At 41.1% G+C, this 21,708-nt stretch overlaps 1 protein-coding gene across 1 annotated transcript in view; it reads right to left on the minus strand.

Moving 5' to 3' along the window:
- LOC141103519 (calcium-activated chloride channel regulator 1-like) overlaps window positions 1-21,708 on the minus strand; it is a 117,478-nt gene that overhangs the window by 6,568 nt on the left and 89,202 nt on the right. Inside the window, 3 exon segments of the mRNA XM_073593193.1 lie at window positions 4,031-4,261; window positions 8,143-8,307; window positions 17,665-17,935. Coding sequence (XP_073449294.1) covers window positions 4,031-4,261; window positions 8,143-8,307; window positions 17,665-17,935 — 667 coding nt within the window.

Here is a 21,708-nt window from a genome sequence, read left to right on the forward strand (position 1 = left end):
TTAAAATCAATGAGCAGCACTGACGAAGCGCCTGCAAAGCACTTCTACATCGGCGCTTTGCGGGCACTTTTAACCCCTTGTTAACCCCTTCTTTGGTGTTAAAAGCACCGTGCTCACAGCACCGGTAAAACACCGCTAAAACTAGTGGCGCTTTAGCGCTAATGCAGCCACTCTAGCAGTGTGAAAGGGCTCAAATAGTGTGTAGTTAAATTGGGTAGTTATACAATTTCCTGGAGTCCTGTCTTGAATGATGAATGGCATCATCTGTTGTTTTACTTTACTATAATTTTTTTTATTCTGTTTTACTTTTTTAGCAGTCTATCATTTTTTTTACTTTCATAAAGCTAATCACAACTGGCTTTATTGTATATTTTGTCTCTTCTTTTGTAGAAGTCTTTTTTAGGCCTAGACATGTTTGGAGTCTATCCCCAGTCTTTTTTTTCTTAATTTAGGTTCCTGTTAAAAAAAGTTTGCAAATGAATACACACCCAGTCTATTCTCCAGCACTCACCCTCCTCCGCCTCTGACCTCCATTCCTCTTCCTGGTTAAATAACACCACTGTTATTGCAGGAGGAGAGGAAGGACTCTGCTCATCACATGACAATACCAAAGCTGCAGTTGGACTTTAAGTTTTTCTAAGGGGTTGATGTATAGTAATAACCACAAATATGTCTAATCTTTCCTCCATGCTAAAATATATATTTATATATATATATATATATATATATATATATATATATATATATATATATATATATATATATATATATATATATATATCTCATAAATGTAACTCGTATATGTATCTCATATATGTATCGTATATAAAAATATAAAAAGAAAAAAAACAAACTCCTAATATCTTAACATGAAACTTCAAAGAACACACTGCTGCTACATAAAATCGCTCCTCAATCAAAAAAATGCATGAATTCAAAATACTTGAATCCAATTCAGCACTGTGTGTATAAAAAACAAACAAGAACAAAGTGTAAAAATACTATAAATATTAAGCTAAAGAGAACTCAGTACATCAAACCACCAAGTGCTTCAATGTAACCATTTGTTAAAAAGTATATTAATTCAACAAATATCAACAAAATATAAAGTCCACAAAATCCAAGTCCACTGTGATTCTCTGTGTCAAAAAATCTTTAAATAAGCCCAAATGGTGCTCAGTGGCTTCACCACCCTCCAGACAGACACTCACCATAACAACATGCCTTTCTAATCAAAGATCGGCATGTAAAGCTTAAAAGTAGTGACTATTCACTGCTGCAGAACCCTCCTCCATGGGTTAATGCAGGGATCTCCAAACTATGGCCCTCCAGCTGTTGCGGAACTACACTTCCCAGGAGGCATTGTAAAACTCTGACATTCACAGACATGACTAGGCATGATGGGAATTGTAGTTCCTGAACAACTGGAGGGCCATAGTTTGGAGACCCCTGGGTTATTGGTTCTCCCCCCTTTTCTCCTACAAATATCCACAGGTGTTAGGATTAAGCTCACCTGCTGGTGGCACTATCCACTATTTCTCTGGGCTGTTTGCTATTATGTCAGGATCAGCGGCTAAGGAAACCAGACATGTAGCTACACTAGGGAACTGAGACCAAACATATATATATATATATATATATATATATATATATATATATATATATATATATATATGTGTATTAAAGTGATATTTATTTACAGTGAAACACAGCAAACCATAAACACAGCACACAGTAAACAAACATAAACAAACCCCAAAAGACAAATAACAAAGGAACCTAACTACAATCTATAAACATAAACCATCTAAAGGACAAGGGTACAGGGAGTGCAAGGTTGCAAGGAAGGGGGATCTCAACAGGGTACTTGAACAGAAGCAAGGCAGCGGGAGGCAGGAACAAGGCAGAGAGGTACAGACTGGATCAGGCTAGGCATCAGGAACAGGCAGCAAGGAAGGGACCAGAATCGTGACACGCCAAGGGAAGGGAGGAGAACCCTTAAGTAGCCCCCCCGCAGCTGAACACTAATTAACCTGATTACACCAGCCTGCTGGCTCCTGGGAGACACCTGCTGATGGATACTGGAGCTGCAGCAAACAGCCCAGGGCAGGATAGTGCAGGATAGTGCCACCAGCAGGTAAGCTTAATCCTAACAGGACATGTTCAAAAATAAAAGGTCGCAATAGTGTGATACCATCAAGATACAGTTTATTTAAGAAGAAAATCACTTACATATAAAAAAAGTATACAAATGCCTCTTGCTGAATGAGATCGCATCCAGCCAGTTACAGAGTATAAAACTGGCCACTCTGCAAGCATTCATCTCTCACCCCACATTGGATCAGAAAGGATATACCAACACCGCTAGCCCTGTCCCAACGCATTTCATATTCTGATATTGGTGGGTCCCACTGTCAGGATCCAATGTCCAATCCAATGAAATTCCTCCGCCCACTTTGTTTATGTGAATGGAGGAATCTTTTAGTTCTTTTTCTTTCACTTTTGCGACTGATTGTAAAAAAAGTAACTGTATGGCCAGCTTAACTTCTGGGCTGGAACGTTATTGACTCTGCTTCCTCCGTTACGATTGGCATTTGGTAAAGGAAAGGAGAACACACACATGCACCCTCATACCTTAACCACTTGCTTACTGGGCACTTAAAAGACAAGTACAGGATTTTTTTTTCCTGATTAATGCTTACCAAGGTGGATGAAGCATTGGTCTGATGCTGCATCTGTCCCCTGGCGCCTCTATACTGAGAACTGAGAACTGATCGATCGAACACCTCCAATGACTCAGTTCTCACAGTTCTCCGAACAGAGAGCTGCTGACTGTTAATCACAGCTCTTTGCTCTTCTCCCTCCTCGCTCATTGGAGCGCTGAGCAGTGGAGGGGTGGGGAGCGGCCGTCTCAGGCTCTCAGGGCTCGCTGAGAGGCTGAGACAGGTGTCATTCCAGGCACCTTTGCGAATCCCGACACTGTCGAGATGACGTAGTGCCTGGAGTGACATTGGTGACATCAGCAGAGAGCGGACTTCAGCCCACTCTCTGCTGAAAACAGGTCACAGGAGTGCAAAACAAACTGCACTCCTGTGATCCATAGGAGAAGTCCAGTCAAATGAGCTTTGGCTGGACTTCTTCTTTAAACCCCCTTCCTGCCTAGGCCAATTTTCAGCTTTTAGCGCTGTCACTCTGTGAATGACAATTGCACGGTCATGCAACACTGCACACAATGACATTTTTATCATTTTTTTCACACAAATAGTGCTTTCTTTTGGTGGTATTTAATCGCTGCTAGGTTTTTTATTCTTTGCTAAATTTTGTTTTAGAAAAAACTGTTTCATAGTTTGCTATAAAATTTTGAAAACAGGTAATTTTCCTCCTTCATGGATGTAGGCACTGGTGGGCATTGATAGGTGGCACTGGTGGGCACCGATAGGCAGCACTGATACGCACTGGTAGGTGACACTGGTGGGTACTGGCAGTTGGCACTGCATAGCAGCAGTGGCTCTCTCTGTTTGAGACCAATGTCCCTCTGACAGAAGCCGGTTATTGGCTTTTTTTTTCTCCTCCTGCTATCAGCGGGAGGGAAAAAAAGAAAAACGGTTACGATCGTCTGTTTACATCATGTAATCAGCTGTCATTGGCTGACAGCTGATCAAGTGGTAAGGGGCAGAGTCTCATTGACTCACTGATCAAAGAGCGCCCCGCATGGAGTGCACAGGCAGCGTGATCTCGGGAGGATGTACATGGAGGCCCTCTCGGCAATTAAGACCCATGCTGTAGCAGTCTTTCGGCTATAGCACGGGCGGGAGGTGGTTAAAGTACCATGTATAGGTTGAACTGGATTAACTTGTGTCTTTTTTCAACCAGATTAACTATGATTAACTATGTATTACATCTCTGTAGGTATTTTCAGACCATGCATTACATGACAGATAATCCAGTAATCTTTATGAACACCAAAGTCCAAGACTTGAAAGACAAAAGACAATGCCAAAAATGTTAACACATAACATTTAATACATACCATTTCCCTTATCAAGATCATCTCCAGTAGCAGTCCAAGATAATGAAACTTGCTGGCCTTGAAAGATTGCATGCAAGTCTATAATTTTTCCAGGTTTAAACACATCAGGAAGGGGGCCTGATGGTACTTCAGTTACTCTGAAGGCAACGCCTGAAGCTGTTCTGGTAAAATCCCCTAAATTTAGTTCATCAGTCGTAACTTTTGGCTTTGGGGGGTTACTGATTATAGCACCTATGCACAAAAGAAATAGGCATATAAAAGGTATTAGTAGAAAAATAAAGCCTAGAATACTCCTTTTAACTAACACTAATATACAAATGTAAGATGCAAAGATACATTTGTATTGTGTGCTATAAGAATATGTAGTGTGTCTGGAAACCTCATCTGTTCTTAATTAAGATGAAAAGCAGGGGGCATTAGCATCTTCTTCATGTGCATTGACCATAAAGCTAGAGACATATTAACTTCGAGCTGAGGCCTATAGCTGCCCATTGGTACCTAGCTTTTAAGGAACTCATTCAGTGCATTGTTACAGCTTCTAAAAAAAGAGTGAAAGCTAGTGATATTGTCCACAGCAAGTATGTTTAGGCCTGACATTAGGGAGGATGGAAAAGAGGGGCAGTGGCACCCACCTGAACTACCATAAACTTGCTTGTTAACTACAGTACAATAAGCAGATGATACTGCATGCCAATTCTGGGATCATGTGACCAAAACCTTGCATAATAGGTCATGTGGTCCACAACAGATCTGCTTTGTGCAAGAAGACATCAACAAAGTCTTCAATAACTTTGACTGAAGATGCTGCTGAGGTTATTGGCCCATGAACTGCTATCATGGTTCCAAGTCATCAGACTCAGAAACCCCTACTAGCAAAGAGGGAAGACACATTAAGGAGTCAATGCTGCTCACCCCAATATGGACAAGAAAAATGGGAAAAGGTCCCCCGAGCGGGGTTTTTAGGCAGCTAACCATAGATATGAACAAGGCATTAAATAAAATATTAAAGTGCTTTATTGAAGGGTAATGAATGAATGTAACAACATATAAATATAAATTGGGAGCTCCAGTGGGAAAATACCCATACCAAATACATATAATAGCAAACATAGGTTATACACAGCATATGATAAGGCTATTGCATAACAATCCTGACGCGTTTCGACCCATGAATTTTGGGGTCTCTTCAGAGGATGAGTTTGCTACAGAAAAAAGAAAAATTTTATAACAGTATATCCAGCTTATTTAAAAGAATTACAGCATAGGCAAGTTTGTTTAGCAACACTTTGCACATAATTACCACTGAGTTTGGATGTACCCCTCGATCAGAGCCTCCCCACACAGCAGCCAGACCATCCAGTGTGCCCGCACGTAGCAGCACCCCAGGAAGAAGGGGGAACAGAAATCCACTCGATATGGCTTGCAAGGAGTCACACGTATAATTGCCCCCCCACCAACACACCACTGGGGGGTGGGGCCGGAACCTACGAAAATTGTCAGAGCGTTAGCTCCTGAATATACCCATATAGGTTAGTAGTTAGATTTAACTGTTGGGCGGTCAGAAAGTGTTGTAATAATCTATTACAGCTTGAATTGATCATGTGAAGGATAATAAAATGAGTAAAGTGACTATATTGGTATAACTAATATAGAATATGTCAGGGATGACCTTGTCCTTAAATGCTGACAATGGCAGTGATAGGAAGAGAAGTGAAGGATGTGCACAGTGAATAATGACATGTAAAATATGTATGAAAACAGGAATGTGCATGAAAATGATGCGAGTGAGTGTTTAAAACAGAAAAAAAAAAAAAAAATGAGTGTATGTGTAATGTGTGAATTTGAGGAAAAAGTGCATGATATTGCCAAGTATCTAAGTCTATGTGAAAAAAAGAATGTGCATGAAAATGATGCAAGTGAGTGTTTGAACAGCAGAGAAAAAAAAATAAATAAATAAATGAATAAAATAAAAACCAACACAAAACAAAAAAGAGTGTATGTGTGATGTGTGAATTTGAGGAAAAAGTGCATGATATTGCCAAGTAATTAATTACTGAAATTAACAACAGGTATCGTTTCTTCCGCCCCTTAACCCCGGAGTGTAGAGGAAGACTGTGGCCGCCATTGGCAGGCCTCGTGTGGCTCCCTCGGCATCCATCAAGGCGAAGCCCCGACATCTGTCGTCACCTTCACCGTAAAATACGTGACATCATGAGGCCGCACGCACATGCGACCCGCACATGCGCGCACACCGCACGCAATGTCCGAAGGTGATGAGGGATGCCGCCGGCAGGGTAATCACGCCCGTGGGCGGCCGACCCGGGAGTCCGGCCATCCAAGGGGAGAGACAAGGGGAGCGCAGGTGACTGAGCTCCCCACCCTGCCGGGAAGACACATCAGGGAACATGATCCCCGACCCAGGGAGCATGCGACAGTGCAGGCATCACAGGGGCCCCGATGGCGCAAGCTGCAAGCGGGGAGGCGCCGATCGAGAGGCACACAAACGAGCTCACATATGCGATTTGTGAAAAACAACAAATAACAAAAGTGTGGCTCCCTCGGCATCCATCAAGGCGAAGCCCCGACATCTGTCGTCACCTTCGCCGTAAAATACGTGACATCATGAGGCCGCACGCACATGCGACCCGCACATGCGCGCACACCGCACGCAATGTCCGAAGGTGATGAGGGATGCCGCCGGCAGGGTAATCACGCCCGTGGGCGGCCGACCCGGGAGTCCGGCCATCCAAGGGGAGAGACAAGGGGAGCGCAGGTGACTGAGCTCCCCACCCTGCCGGGAAGACACATCAGGGAACATGATCCCCAACCCAGGGAGCATGCGACAGTGCAGGCATCACAGGGGCCCCGATGGCGCAAGCTGCAAGCGGGGAGGCGCCGATCGAGAGGCACACAAACGAGCTCACATATGCGATTTGTGAAAAACAACAAATAACAAAAGTTTTCTACATAATTACTTATTGATAATACAAGGTAAACATTAGAAACTGCGCACTGACAATTCTAACAATATTCCCAAAAGTATGTAAGAACCACAACAACCCAGAAATGGCAACATAATTTCAACGTTTAAATAGATTTGTTTGAAAGGACATAACTCTCAAATACACAAAAATATCTCCCAGATACACAAAATAGTATAGTATAGTAAATTTGCATCGGATCCAGTGGATAAATAAGCTGGATATACTGTTATAAAATTTTTCTTTTTTCTGTAGCAAACTCATCCTCTGAAGAGACCCCAAAATTCATGGGTCGAAACGCGTCAGGATTGTTATGCAATAGCCTTATCATATGCTGTGTATAACCTATGTTTGCTATTATATGTATTTGGTATGGGTATTTTCCCACTGGAGCTCCAAATTTATATTTATATGTTGTTACATCCATTCATTACCCTTCAATAAAGCACTTTAATATTTTATTTAATGCCTTGTTCATATCTATGGTTAGCTGCCTAAAAACCCCGCTCGGGGGACCTTTTCCCATTTTTCAGAAACCCCTACTAACCTTCCCTAAGGTTATATGTATATCTAACTATTTAAACTAGTTATAATTTATATTGACTTCTAAGATACCCTGTCACCAACTTAAAAATTGTGGGAAAAAACACACACAAAAAAGGATTTGAAATGCTTGCTTGCAACATTTATTCTATTAGTTTTCAATGTGCCATTGCATAGTCCCCTTCCTCCCTGCACTTAATCGTCCGCACCTCTTTTGGGAGTGTCTAACTGCTGTGTGTACGGGCCCAGCTCCTCCACCCCTCACCTCCCTACATAACCCTTAATGTAGCAACTGAGGGAAGAAGCAAAGGGGAATACTACAGAGCTTCATTTGAATGACATTTAAGAGTCTGCTGGGGCTGCTGACATCACATCCAAGATGGCAGCATTCAGTATCAGTTTCAAGGTTTATGGATGTCTAAACCAGGGAGGCGTTTGCTGGTAAAGAATGCATAAAATATGTTAAAAACACATACCTTGGAGGAAGATCATTGTTGAAATGAATAATCTGGCGACTAGGTCTTCTAAAGTTCATAAATGTTTATATCATTTTTTTCAATATGTGCTAGTGCCCTGTATCATTCTTACCATTCTCAACATAGCCAGGTAGGTATAATGCCTGATTTTTTGGCAGTGCCAGTTTGGCAGTTTTGCTTTTGCTTTCAACTCGCACTTTTAAACCATATCTGCCATTTCCACTAAAGTCTGTAAAGTATTTGGAATAGATTCCATCATTCTTGATAATATCCGCTCCTTAAAAAGAAATTGAAATACAGATTTTGGATTAATTGTAAAGAAACCACATTTAGTGGGATAACATACAGTTCGGAGATGCAAAGCAAATAAGTCAATTCAACTCTGAAACTTGGAGGTATGTACAAGCAACCGTCAGTTTTGTTGAAAAAATTTTTTTTTTTAAATGCATTGCAATTCTTTCTGATTGCTCCAGGTATATTATGACATACAGCATTGGTGCAATTGTACAAACTTGTCCACAGTACATGTAATGACATTTCCAATAGTACAATCAAACATAAATACGAGATGGGTACTTTCTTTCACTATGATAAATTCATAAAGAATATAATACAATTGAAAACGTGAATGATCCACTGCAAAAAAGTCAAAATAATTCATAGATGACAGTGTGACTTTTTAAAAGTACAAAAGTAACAAAATGTAACAAGTCCGACTCCAAAAATGTGAATAAATATAATATAGTTCATTAGTGATTTAGGGGGTTATTTACGAAAGGCAAATCCACTTTGCACTACAAGCTATGAGTAAGCATTAAATGATGTGAAACTCATTAGCCATTAATCCCTGTCTTGTCCACGTCTTAATTTGACTGCTATGTTGGATTTTTAAACTATTTTTCCAATAAAGATACCTTTTTTACGGAGTGCGGCATTCCAGGATTTTTTTGTTTCTACAGACTTGTGCAGAGTAAGCACCTGAGAGTTCACAGTAGGGCGGGAGTACCTTTCAAGGTCCGGAGGCTTAGTGACCGGCATTCCTTTTTTTCATGACATCATCGGTGTTGGGATCCACCCCTGTACTTATTACATCCAGTGTGGGATACCCTGGTTACTACACTATCAGAGATGCCAACTGCCTCACTGCCTGTTTTAACCCTTGAAAGGCTGAGCCACTGTGCACACATTTGCAGTGCAGCTGCGGCTTGGCCCCATTTAGCGGTGTAATGCAGTTTAATCGCTCCGTGCCTTTCTTTAGGTGCTTTGCCAGGGGTCTGTAAAACCAAGGTAAACCACCAGCTTTTACTGTCCCCTGGCTGTCGGTGTAAAGGAACCCTAAGAAACATATATGCAAACATTATAACATATACTGAGATTACACCTAGCATACAGAAAAGGAGAAATATCACTGTGCAGCATCTACTGTATACACACAAAACTAGAATGGATACTTAGAATTACCCATATGCAAAAGTGGCAAAGCAGTACTATGTGGTTTTGACGTGCAAACAACAAAATCAGAGAAATATATTCATTGTATATAACAAATGTATCGCACCAGTCGTGGAAGCTGCTGGTGAATTGGGGTCCCCCACTCTGCACTGCCAGGCACACCAAATTTCCACAGCTTCCCTGAGTCAGAAAACACACCAGTACTTTGTTTTTGTATTTTTTTTGAGGGGATAAAACTTGGATGGGGAGTAGGGGTATTATGGGATGCCCACTTGACTTTGAAACATCTTCAGGGACAACTCTTACTATATACAGTCCTATATACAGCTCCTTCCCTTCCTCTAGCACTTCACTTGCTTGCAGAATCACCAGTGGTGTCACTATGTAAAAATCTGTAGCACAGGCCCATTACAGGCAGGGACTCACATCCCCTATACTTGTAGGATGTAGAGTGACACCACTAACACATTCACTGCACTTCCTCCTGTGGTCACTGGTCCCAGCTCCAACTCCTCAGGCCCTGCAAGCCCTCCTGTTTGCAGCAGCCTCTTACACTAGCCCTCCTGGCTACTTCAACACAGTCCTCCTGACTGACACTCACCAGTCCTCCCAGACTGACTCTCAGGAGATCTCCCGAATGTGTTGACTCTCTCTCCTGCTGTCCTCACACCTGCTCCCGTGCATCCAGGCAATAATTCCTCTGTGTGTTGTAGAGGGTCCCTCCAGCACCCAAGCCCCAAGCCTGAGGTCACCCCCCTAAGACTACGGGGCACCCTCAAGGGCCACCGACAGCCTCCTCAGCACTCCATCTCCATCTTCCACCCGACTGCCCATACTGGCATGATCCCTGAGTATTTAAGAGGTGCCTGCCCCTTGCCAGCCCTCCTGCTGGGGATTGGCTGGGGCCCTCATCAAAACTCCAAGAAGCTTCTCCTAAAATCCACCCTCTACTTCTGGAAGCTTCTCCAGAAGCAGGGGGAGTTACCAGAGGTGCTGCTTGATGGGTCATCCAGCCTTCCTTAGTCACTCATCCCTGACCCAAATTCAACCCAGGCCTGGCTCTCAGCCAGGCCAATTTACCTACTCTAACAACTATGTACACTATATGTAGCTCACTAGAGATTGCTACACAAAAAAAGAAGTAATATGCAGTGATTGTATGTAAATGGTGTCAGCCAATTAAAAACAACAATCAAGGACCCAAGGGGTAAAAACCAGAGTTCTATTAAAGGGCAAGTTGACATGGCTGCATTTATTATTTTTAATTTGTTGTGCAGGTGAGCAGCAAGTAGTGGTAGAATAAATGCACAAACTAAAGGAAGGGATCGGATGTTTGAAGAGTAAAGAGAGAGAGAAGTGCAGACAGTCGGTTGACATTGTGCACAGAGGTGGAAACACATGGCTCTGCCAGCAAAAAGTACAGTGTTATGTAACAGAAATTCTCATTTACATGTGCAGTAGAGGAAAAGTTAGGTTCTGTTCTGTGGACATGTGGCGGCCAAACAGAGAGGCAATAAACATGTGTGCAAGTCTGAGATTCTTGTAGAAGAAAAACTCAGTGTGCTGACTGTAGTTTCCAGAATTATTCAATTCACAAAGCTGTCAGCACTGACAAATATGGCATTTTATGGTCTAACTAATTAAAGCTAAAAAAAGGAAGCACAAAAATTTAATTTTTGCATTCAAGGAAAAAAAAAATTATATTTCTTGTTGGTCTCGGATCCCATTTACACTTGTGTGTCATGGCAACGTGCAAAAAACACATTATTGTATTGCACCTGCTCTATGTGCAGTGCATTGCAGTGGCATTTATTTGAATGGAACTCAGTGCATAGTACAGTAGAGCACAACAACATGATGCATTTTGTGTCGTGGTGCACTGCATTCTTCATGTACATTTTATCATCTGTTGTGGTGTGTTGCCGGCCCATTCATAACAAATAGACTGCCTTAAAGTAGAACTATAAGCAATCTAGATAGAGCAAGGGAGGAATAGAACCCCTGTCAGATTATGTTTTTGCCATCTGTGTCCCATTGCAGAGATTTCTCTTCACTTCCTGTCCAAGGGCCAAACAGGAAGTGAGAGGTGAGAGGAAATCCCTGCAAATTAAGGAAATTGCTTGGGGACCCCCAGGTCACCAAAATCAGTGTCCCCATTGGAAGATTTCCCTTCTATTACTTTGCTGGGGACAGCCCAAAATTTGAGATCTTCTTTTACTTTCACTTTCAATGATAATGATATACAGGACAAATAAAGAGGGTGAATCTCTTTAACAAGGCAAAGACAATAATAATTTACACGTGTTCTATTCCCTCTGCACTCTATCCAAAACTAAAAATTAATTAATCATACTTTACCGCTATGCACATTAACTACTTCAGCTCCGCGCTATAGCCGAATGACGGCTACAGCGCCGACCTGCTTTGCCGGGAGGATGTCTATTGACGTCCTCCCGTGCCTGAGCAGCCTGCGTGCCCCCTGCAGGGTGCCTGCGGCGTGCTCTGTAACCAGCGAATCTATGAGATCCCGACCCCTTACCACGTGATCAGCTGTCAGCCAATGATCATGTGATGTAAACAGAGCCAGTAATTGGCTATTTTTTCTTCTCGTGCTGACAGCATGAGGAGAAAAAAAAAGGCGATCACCGGCGGCCGTGAGAGGGACATTAGTCCCAATCACGGAGAGCTGCCGCCAGCTCCTCAGTGCCACCTGTGCCACCTAAGAGTAGATAACAGTGCCGCCTACCAGTGCCCACCAGAGCCACTCATCAGTGCCCACAGTGCCACCCATCAGTGCCCACAGTGCCACCTATCAGTGCCCACAATCAGTGCCTCATCAACAGTGCTGCACATCAGTGCCACCTATCAGTGCCCATCAGTGTCACCTACCAGTGCCCATCAGTGCCCATCAGTGCCGCCCATGAATACCCATCAATGCCATCTATCAGTGGTACCTATCAGTGCCCATCAGTGCGAACCATCAGTGCCACCCATCAGTGCTACCCATCAGGGCCCATCAGTGCCATCTTATCAATGGCCATCAGTGCTGCCTTATCTGTGCCCATCAGTACCGCCTTATCTGTGCCTATCAGTGCCGCCTTAACTGTGCCTATCAGTGCCCATCAGTGCAGCCTAACAGTGCCCACCAGTGCAGCCTCATCAGCGCATATCAATGAAGGAGAAAAATTACCTGCTTGCAAAATTTTATAAGAAACTATGAAACATAATTTTTTTTTCAAAATTTTCTATCTTTTTTTGTTTGTTTAGCAAAAAATAAAAATCCCAGCTGTAATTAAACACCACCAAAAGAAAGTTCGATTTGTGTGAAAAAAATTATAAAAATTTCATTTGGGTACAGTGTTGTATGACCGCTCAATTGTCATTCAAAGTGCGTCAGCGCTGAAAGCTGTAAATTGGTCTGGGCTGGAGGGGGGTTTAAGTGCCCAGTAAGCAAGTGGTTAATGTGCACTATAACAAGCCTTAAGGCATGTGCATTACACACCATAATGGTACAGTTAGGAAAGCATGTGCCCTTACAGAGGGACAGCAATGAGAGCAATTTTGATGCAGACTTGTATGGGATATAAGAAATCACAATAGGTGATATTAGAAGGTTGGTGTAGGAAACAAAAAATAATGTCTGGTCTCTGTCACGGATTACACACACCCACGGTGACTAGCTAACCGCGACGTGCGTTCCGTGCCCGGGGTATATGAGGAACTAAGGGAATAAGGGGGAACTTATACTGAGCATGTAATGCCCCGTACACACGGTCGGATTTTCCGACGGAAAATGTCTGATAGGACCTTGTTGTCGGAAATTCCGACCGTGTGTAGGCTTCATCACACATTTTCCATCGGATTTTCCGACACACAAAGTTTGAGAGCAGGAGATAAAATTTTCCGACAACAAAATTCGTTGTCGGAAATTCCTATCGTGTGTACACAAATCCGACGGACAAAGTGCCACGCATGCTCAGAATAAATAAAGAGATGAAAGCTATTGGCCACTGCCCCGTTTATAGTTCCGACGTACGTGTTTTACGTCACCGCATTTAGAACGATCGGATTTTCCGACAACTTTGTGTGACCGTGTGTATGCAAGACAAGTTTGAGCCAACATCCGTCAGAAAAAATCCTAGGATTTTGTTGTCGGAATGTCCGAACAAAGTCCGACCGTGTGTACGGGGCATAAGACTGGCTGTGGTACTTTCACAGCCTGCACTACCTTTAGCCACCACTAGAGGGAGACTCCACTCCAATCCAGCTAGCTGACTACACACAGGCAGATACAAATCTTACATACAATCTGGTGGACTCTAAGGGTTGGGGAGCAGTCTGGTAATTACTACACACTTCTAGGGTTCCTCCAGCTATCCTGCAAGCTTGAACCCCAGTGTTAATCACTCTTCCCATTGTCCCCACACCCACACACCACAAACGATATCCTGCCACCACCCAACAGTTTGTCCGCAGACTGGTCTGCTGAGCCACCACACACACAGATCTCCGTCTGGCAGATCTGTTAGCTTACAATCTGCATGCAATCTGCCAACACGCAGTGCAATTGCATACCAATTGGCACGTAACTTAGACCGAGTACACTAAAATACACCAACCTCTCCAGAGATATGAGTCCTAGCTTAGTACACAGAAGTCACTTATTAACTTTATCATTTAATATCCTGAAAGTGGGCAGTGCATAAAAGATATAAAAAAGAAAAAGAAGTTACCAAAAAAAAGATAAAAAAGTACAGAAAGACACACAATTGGCAATTTGCTATGAAAATAAAAAGGGATAAAAACATAAATAGACTTTATTGAAGTCTATCCTCTTTGTAGAAGCATACTGGAACATGTGGGAACTCCCCAGTTTCGAACTGGCTTTGTGGAATGTCCATATCTCAGGCTACCCAATTTATTGAAATATGGATGTGGGCTGGACGTTAGCCCTTGGCCAATCAACCCTGGGGGGTGTTCCTGTCTCAGCCCACAGAATGTTTTGTGTTCTGAATTTACCAGAATGGAATTGGCCCAGAACGGCTCTGATTGCTGGGTCATGGACAGGATTTCCGATACCAGCGCATCAGTCCGATCGCGACAGTACCAATCACTGCCTGCCTGATGCAATCAGGCACCATATAATGATTTTGTGTGGTTCTCTAGGATTCCACACCTGCTAAACATACAGAGTTACATGTACACGTAACCCATCACGTGTACGATCAAAAGGAATTATTTTCATCTCGCTGACGCTAATATATTAGCTTTTATGAGAGATAAAATAAGTTCCTTAGATCTGTTGATATTAAACAATGTTTGCAGACTGGCCGGAACCTTGCGAATGCCCCCTGCGGATTCGTGTAGCCAAGATGACTAGCAGGTTTCTTTGAGGCCTCAGGAAGGTGGCAATCTATGTTTACTTCTAATGGGAACTTTTATTGGCATCTAGGTGTCACTTCAATCCTAGAAAAAACTGGCTCTGTCCTTTTCAAATGCTAATGAAAGAACATATGTGCATGACTGACATTGAATACTATATTTTTAATAACCCAGAATTAAACTACATCTACAATAACACTACTTCTACAGATCACACCACATCTTGTTAAGGCAAAACTATCCTATGCTTACATTTTCGTTACAGTCTTTACTAATGGTACCATAATAACTTGGTACAATTGACTGGAGAATGCACACTGCAGGCTTTAGGCAAGCATAGTGATGACAAATCCTTAGCTTTTGGCAGGTGTTGTTTAGCGCAGCATTGTAAGGATTTTACACAGCAGCTCCTGGAGGAAAAGGTAAGTATAAGGCCTCTTGCACACTACAGCTTGAAAAAGCTCAGTACAGCTTTTTTTTTTTTTTACTGAGCTAAAATACAGCCCATTAATTGTAATGTGTCTATGCATACAGGTGTGTAAACAAGAACCATGTATTCTTCAGTAAGAAAAAAAAATAAATTGAAAAATCTGCATTTTTGGTCAGTAATTTACACCTCATGCGTGTAAATGCCCTGTTACATATTGTGCAGAACAAAAACATGAGAATAAGTTATTGTGCATGTGCATGAAAATTGTGCGAATATGCATGCAAATACATTAAAAAAAAAAGTCTGAAAAACTAGATGTTCAAACAGGAGTATCGTGTGCAAGAGGCCTAAAGAAGAAGGGGATAAGTAAGTGTTGGAGATTAGTTTAGGGATTATCCTTTAAGTGTTGGGAGAAGGTTAATGTAGAACTGAAAGTTAGCAATATGCCAATCATATATACAGTTTTCCACATTTTTAATAAAATAAATGTTTGGTTTAAAGTATAACTAAAGGAAAACCTTTTTTTAGTTTTGGATAGAGGGGGGAGGGATTAGATCACCTGTCAATTTTGCTATCTGCGTCCCCCTTAGGGAGATTCACCCTCTCTATTTGTCCTGTTTACTATTATCATTGAAAGTGAAAGTAAAGAAGATCCCAAATGTTGGGTTGTCCCCAGAAAAGTAATAGTGGGGAAATCTTCCAATGAGGACACTAGTTCTGGTGACCTGGGCCCCCCCCAAGAGATTCCCTTAATTTGCAGGGATTTCCTCTCACTTGTGAAGTGAAGGTAAATCTCCCCACTGGGACACAGATGACAAAACTAAAACTTATACTGCTTACACACGATGGGAATTTCCGTCCGAAAAAACTTGGATGCTTTTTCCGGTGGAATTCCGCTCAAGCTTGTCTTTCATACACATGGTCACACAAAAGTTCTCTGAACTTTCGACCGTCAAGAACGCGGTGACGTACAACACTACGATGAGCCAAGAAAATGAGGTTCAATGCTTCTGATCATGCGTGATTTTTTCTTTTATGTTTAAAAATGTTTGGACTTTTTACCCATTCACTACGTATTTTACATTGCGGGAGATACGCATTCTTTGTCGTAACTTTTGTATTCTTTCTTGTGAAATACTTCAATAAAAAATATTGAAACAGAAAAAGTGATGGGACTGGGTCCCTTAAGATTTTGTTTAACAAATTGGAGCGTGTCATGAAGAAGGAAATGAGAGTCTACTGGGATAAACATGCTTTGATACCAATATCCACCAATATGATTCCCAGAGGGCTAAGGATTAAGAAGTATCCAACATTCAAGTTTATAGATGAAAGTTTAAAGAAAAGATGGCTTGAGACCTTAACCACTTGTGCTTTCAAACGGATGAGGGTCATTATTGATGTCAAAACACAAGAGCTTAAAAAGTTACAGCAAGAGATAACAGATATATAGAATGAAATAACACTGTTACAGTATTTACCTGCTTTTGGAGATTTGGACATTAATTTGAACAACAAATTGGACAAATAAGAGAAAGACATTGCGTATTGCTACAAAAAAGGACACATTGATGTGGGACAAGGAGGACTATAAAACTAATACTGTTTATCTGTGGAGAAAGCAGCAGTGGTACAGACATGGACATGGTGGAGAGGATACGGCCAATCTGGCAGCACAGGCAAACGGGTTAGCTTTTCTGATCCCGAAACCAATACTTCAGACCCCACATGGGCCACTTCGGGTAATGATTCCTCTGTAAGCTCTCTGGAAGCTGCGTTCATAGGCACATCTGTTGATTCCTGTTTAAACAGGAATCCAAGTGGAGGTCCCAGAAAAAGAAAAAACACAACCCCACAAAAAATTAGACGGGGAGGACACAGGAACAGGAGGAAAAGTTAGCTATGCTCTGAAAACCACAGTGTATTGAATTTGCCCAAAAAAAAAAAAATCTTGAGTAAGGAGGACATTACATTGTTATCGAAGTGACTCAATTTCTTTCCTAAGAGACATTTGAATCTTTTTGATGCCATGTTAGATGCAAATAAATTAATTAGAACTATGACTTTGCAGCTGAGGTTTAAGTAGGACCTGAATTTAGCGCAAAATTTGTCACCTTTTAATGTTCCTGTCATACCTGTGATGTAATTTTAATGTTTCAATAAAGATACCAAGGAGTGCAGCAATATTCAGGATTTGTGCATGTTACTGAATCTCACAGACGAGCTATGCAGCACCCTTAGTTTCAGTTTACAACATGAGAATCGGTCACTCACCTAGAGCGGCATTAATTTGGCTTTATAGATTCCTCTACACATTGTAACTTTTATACACAAAAAGTTTATAATATAACCATAGAAAAAGACATTTACCTGCACCATTATCTAAAAGTTGCAAGGTTCTTATTCTTCCATTCTCTGGTTCTATTATAGCAGTAACGTTTAGCCCCAAAACTGGGGAAAATCCTTGAGTTACTACAGCATACACAATTACTGGGTTGGGGAAACTGCTTGAATCTGTGCTCATATATGGCTCAACAACAATTGGTGGAACTCTTGGATCAGAAGCTTGAGAATTCACTGTTAAACCCAAAACCTGTGCAGCTACTTCATTGTTGCAGATGTTGTATTCCCACTGTCCTTTCTAAAAGAAAACAAATGCACTATGGATTATATTTGCACATAGAAAGTCTACATTTACATTCAAAAGCAGAAATTTCAAGATAAATAAAGTAGGCAGAGTTTATAATAGAATTGTGCACAACTGAAAATTTTGTTTAGTTTGTTGTCATTCGTAAAACACATAATTTCGTTCTGTTATATTCGTTATGTTACGTTAATTTGTTTTCAGATAATTCGTTAGGGTGTAGATATTTGTTATACTGAATCTCAAGTCATATTGAATTCATTCTTCATATCCGCTATAATTTCTTTCATATTAGTTGAAATTCGATATTTATGTATGTATATATATATATATATATATATATATATATATATATATATATATATATATATATTTGTGATAATGATTCGTAGTTTGGAAAGTCGTTTGTTTATTGAATCTATTAACACACACAATGACAATATCTCTTCTCCTCTGCTCAAATACAATAAAACACCCTTCTCACTCAGTTCTCAGGAATGCACTTTGCCAGTAATCCAACCTCCAGCACAAAATGAATCAGCTGATTGGACTGTAACATTTACTTTGCGTTGACCTTTTGTTTTATTAGATCTTTAACGAATTACCGAATCATGTCGAATTCATTCATTATATTCGCTATAATTTCTTTCATATTAGTTGAAATTCGTTATTATCTTATTCGGATGCATCTGAATGTCCGCAAGATTCAAAATTCGGCCGAATTTCGATTCGTTACGAAACGCATTGCACATGTCTAAAAAAGTCTATGAATAAGGATGTCAGATGCTGTGCGCAATGTACCACATCCCGAGTATGCTACCCAAACCAAGAAAGCAAAAGAGACTTTAAAAGGTACACACCATATGAAATAAATATCTTACTATTAAGGGTCCATGACGCTAGGCGGCTGAAGAACTGCCAGAACCTCTGGCAGAAAAAGCAGCATAAAAAAACGCTCATAGTGGCTCTTATTGCACAAGAGTTCTTTGCGTATTTATGGGCATTTGCTTTTATTTATTTATTTCCAGGTACTTATATAGCACTGTCAACTTATGTAGCTCTTTACAAATATATTATACATTCACATCATTTTATAAGCGTTTTTTTCCAGACCTTCCCCTCTACTAATTTTCCAATATAATCAGTGTACACCTGAAAACACCAAACACTCCTAAATGTCGCGTTTATGTACCTGTGATGGTTTTTTTCAGCCTGAAAACACTCCTCTGCAAATATGCCTGTAAACACCCAAATGTGCATGGACATATAGGCTATTGATCAGTTTCATGTGATGATCAGTCTAATGTACAGGAACCTATCAATGTGTGTTAGAAACCTTTTGGATATACATTGCTTTTAAATATCTATTTACATGAAGGAATACATTTCTTCATTACATACTGAAACTCATATAATGTCCCTGATAGCCAAAGACTATATACTAATGCATAGGGTATAGGTCACCCGAGGGAGCAGTGTTTTTCTGTAAGCAAGAAAGGGAAATTGTTTTACTCCAAGTAATTATTAAATTGGTAATGTTGACTGATTAATTCATGTCAAATATACATTTTAAATAGGTCCACCTTGAAGCAGCCATCCATGAAAATATAAGATTATCTTTACTCACAGCTTCATCTTCTGTATCAAATTTAAGCTTGATTACATTTCCCCGGATGCATGGATGGTGTCACTGTGCCACTCAAAACCTGGAGAAAATGCAGACATGCATTGTCATGAGATTTTGTGTGCCTAGCACTCCTACAATGCAGCACAAGGCACAGTGATGTCAAGGAATTTGAAGGGCTCCAGAAGCAGGGCAGTGGTATTTTTTTTTGTACAAATTATATTTTTACATTTTTTTAAGCCATGTGTATTTGGGTCGTGCAGACTGTGAATAAAGAGGACCCAACAGTTTTTTTGTTTGTTTTTTTATAGAAGCTCCACTGTAAGCTCTAAAAAGTCAGATTATAGCCAGACCACTATTCCTAATTTTTATGGACAGCATACTTACAGGAATGGTACCAGCTGATTGGCGAAGGGCCAGTGTTGTACCAATATTCAAAAAAGGGCCGAAACACATACCTGGGAACTACAGACCTATCATAAATAGTATGTAAACTATTGGAGGGGTAAGTGACCATATCCAAGAATTTGCTGATGAAAACAGTATGATTAGTAGTAATCAGCATGGATTTATGAAAGGTCTTTTTGCCAAACCAGTCTGTTAACATTCTACAAGAAAGTAAGCTGCCATCCAGATAAGGGAACGCCAGTGTATGTGGTGTATCTAGATTTTGCAAAAATTTCTATATAGTCCTCCATAGATGCCTAATTTACAATCTGAAGTCTGTAGGCATGGATAGAAAACTGGTTACTGGGGTGAATTCAAAGGGTGCTGATAAACAGCAAATACTCAGAATGGTCTGGAGTGGTAAGTGGGGTACCCCAAGGCTCTGTCCTGGTACCGCTTTTGTTAAATGTTTTCATAAATGATATAGAGGTTGGTATAAATAGTTCAAGCTCAGTGTTTGCAGATGATACAAAGCTAAGTAGGACAATAACTATAGTGAGGGAAAAAAGAATTTGATCCATTGCTGATTTTATACATTTGCCCACAGACAAAGAAATGATCAGTCTATAATTTTAATGGTAGGTTTATTTTAACAGTGAGAGACAGAATAACAACAAAAATATACAGACAAAAAGCATTTCAAAAAAAGTTATAAATTGATTTGCATTTTAATGAATGAAATAAGTATTTGATCCCCTATCAATCAGAAAGATTTCTGGCTACCTGGTGTCTTCTATGTGGGTGTATTTCTGGCTACCAGGTGTCTTCTATTGTAACGCGCTGAGCTTAGGAGCACTCTCTTAAAAGGAGTGCTCCTAATCTCTCCACCATGGCCAAGACAAAAGAGCTGTCCAAGCATGTCAGGGACAAGATTGTAGACCTACAAAGGGCCGGAATGTGCTACAAGACCATCGCCAAGCAGCTTGGTGAGAGGGTGACAACAGTTGGTGCAATTATTTGCAAATGGAAGAAACACAAAATAAAAGTCAGTCTTCTTCGGTCTGGGGCTCCATGCAAGATCTCACCTTATGGAGTTTCAATGATCCTGAGAACCGTGAGAAATCAGCCCAAAACTACATGGGAGAATCTTGTCAATAATCTCAAGGCAGCTGGGACTATAACCACCAAAAAAAAAAAAAAACAATTGGTAACACACTACGCCGTGAAGTACTGAAATCCTGCAGTGCCCGCAAGGTCCCCCTGAGCAAGAAAGCACATGTATAAACCCGTCTGAAGTTTGCTAATGAACATCTGAATGATTCAAAGGAGAACTGGGTGAAAGTGTTGTGGTCAGATCAGATCAAAATCGAGCTGTTTGGCATCAACTCAGCTCGCTGTGTTTGGAGGAGGAGGAATGCTGCCTATGACCCCAATAACACCATCCCCACTGTCAAACATGGAGTTGGAAACATTATGCTTTGGGGGTGTCTTTCTGTTAAGGGGACAGGACAACTTCACCGCATCAAAGGGACGATGGACGGGCCATGTACCGTCAAATCTTGGGTGAGAACCTCCTCCTTGAAAATGGGTCGTGGATGGGTATTCCAGCATGACAATGACCCAAAACATACGGCCAAGCCAACAAAGGAGTGGCTCAAGAAGAAGCACATTAAGGTCCTGGAGTGGCCTAGCCAGGCTCCAGACCTTAATCCCATAGAAAATATGTGGAGGGAGCTGAAGGGTCGAGTTACCAAATGTC

Source organism: Aquarana catesbeiana, linkage group LG07, assembly GCF_042186555.1.
Source record: "Aquarana catesbeiana isolate 2022-GZ linkage group LG07, ASM4218655v1, whole genome shotgun sequence".
NCBI classification, from domain to species: Eukaryota; Metazoa; Chordata; class Amphibia; order Anura; family Ranidae; genus Aquarana; species Aquarana catesbeiana.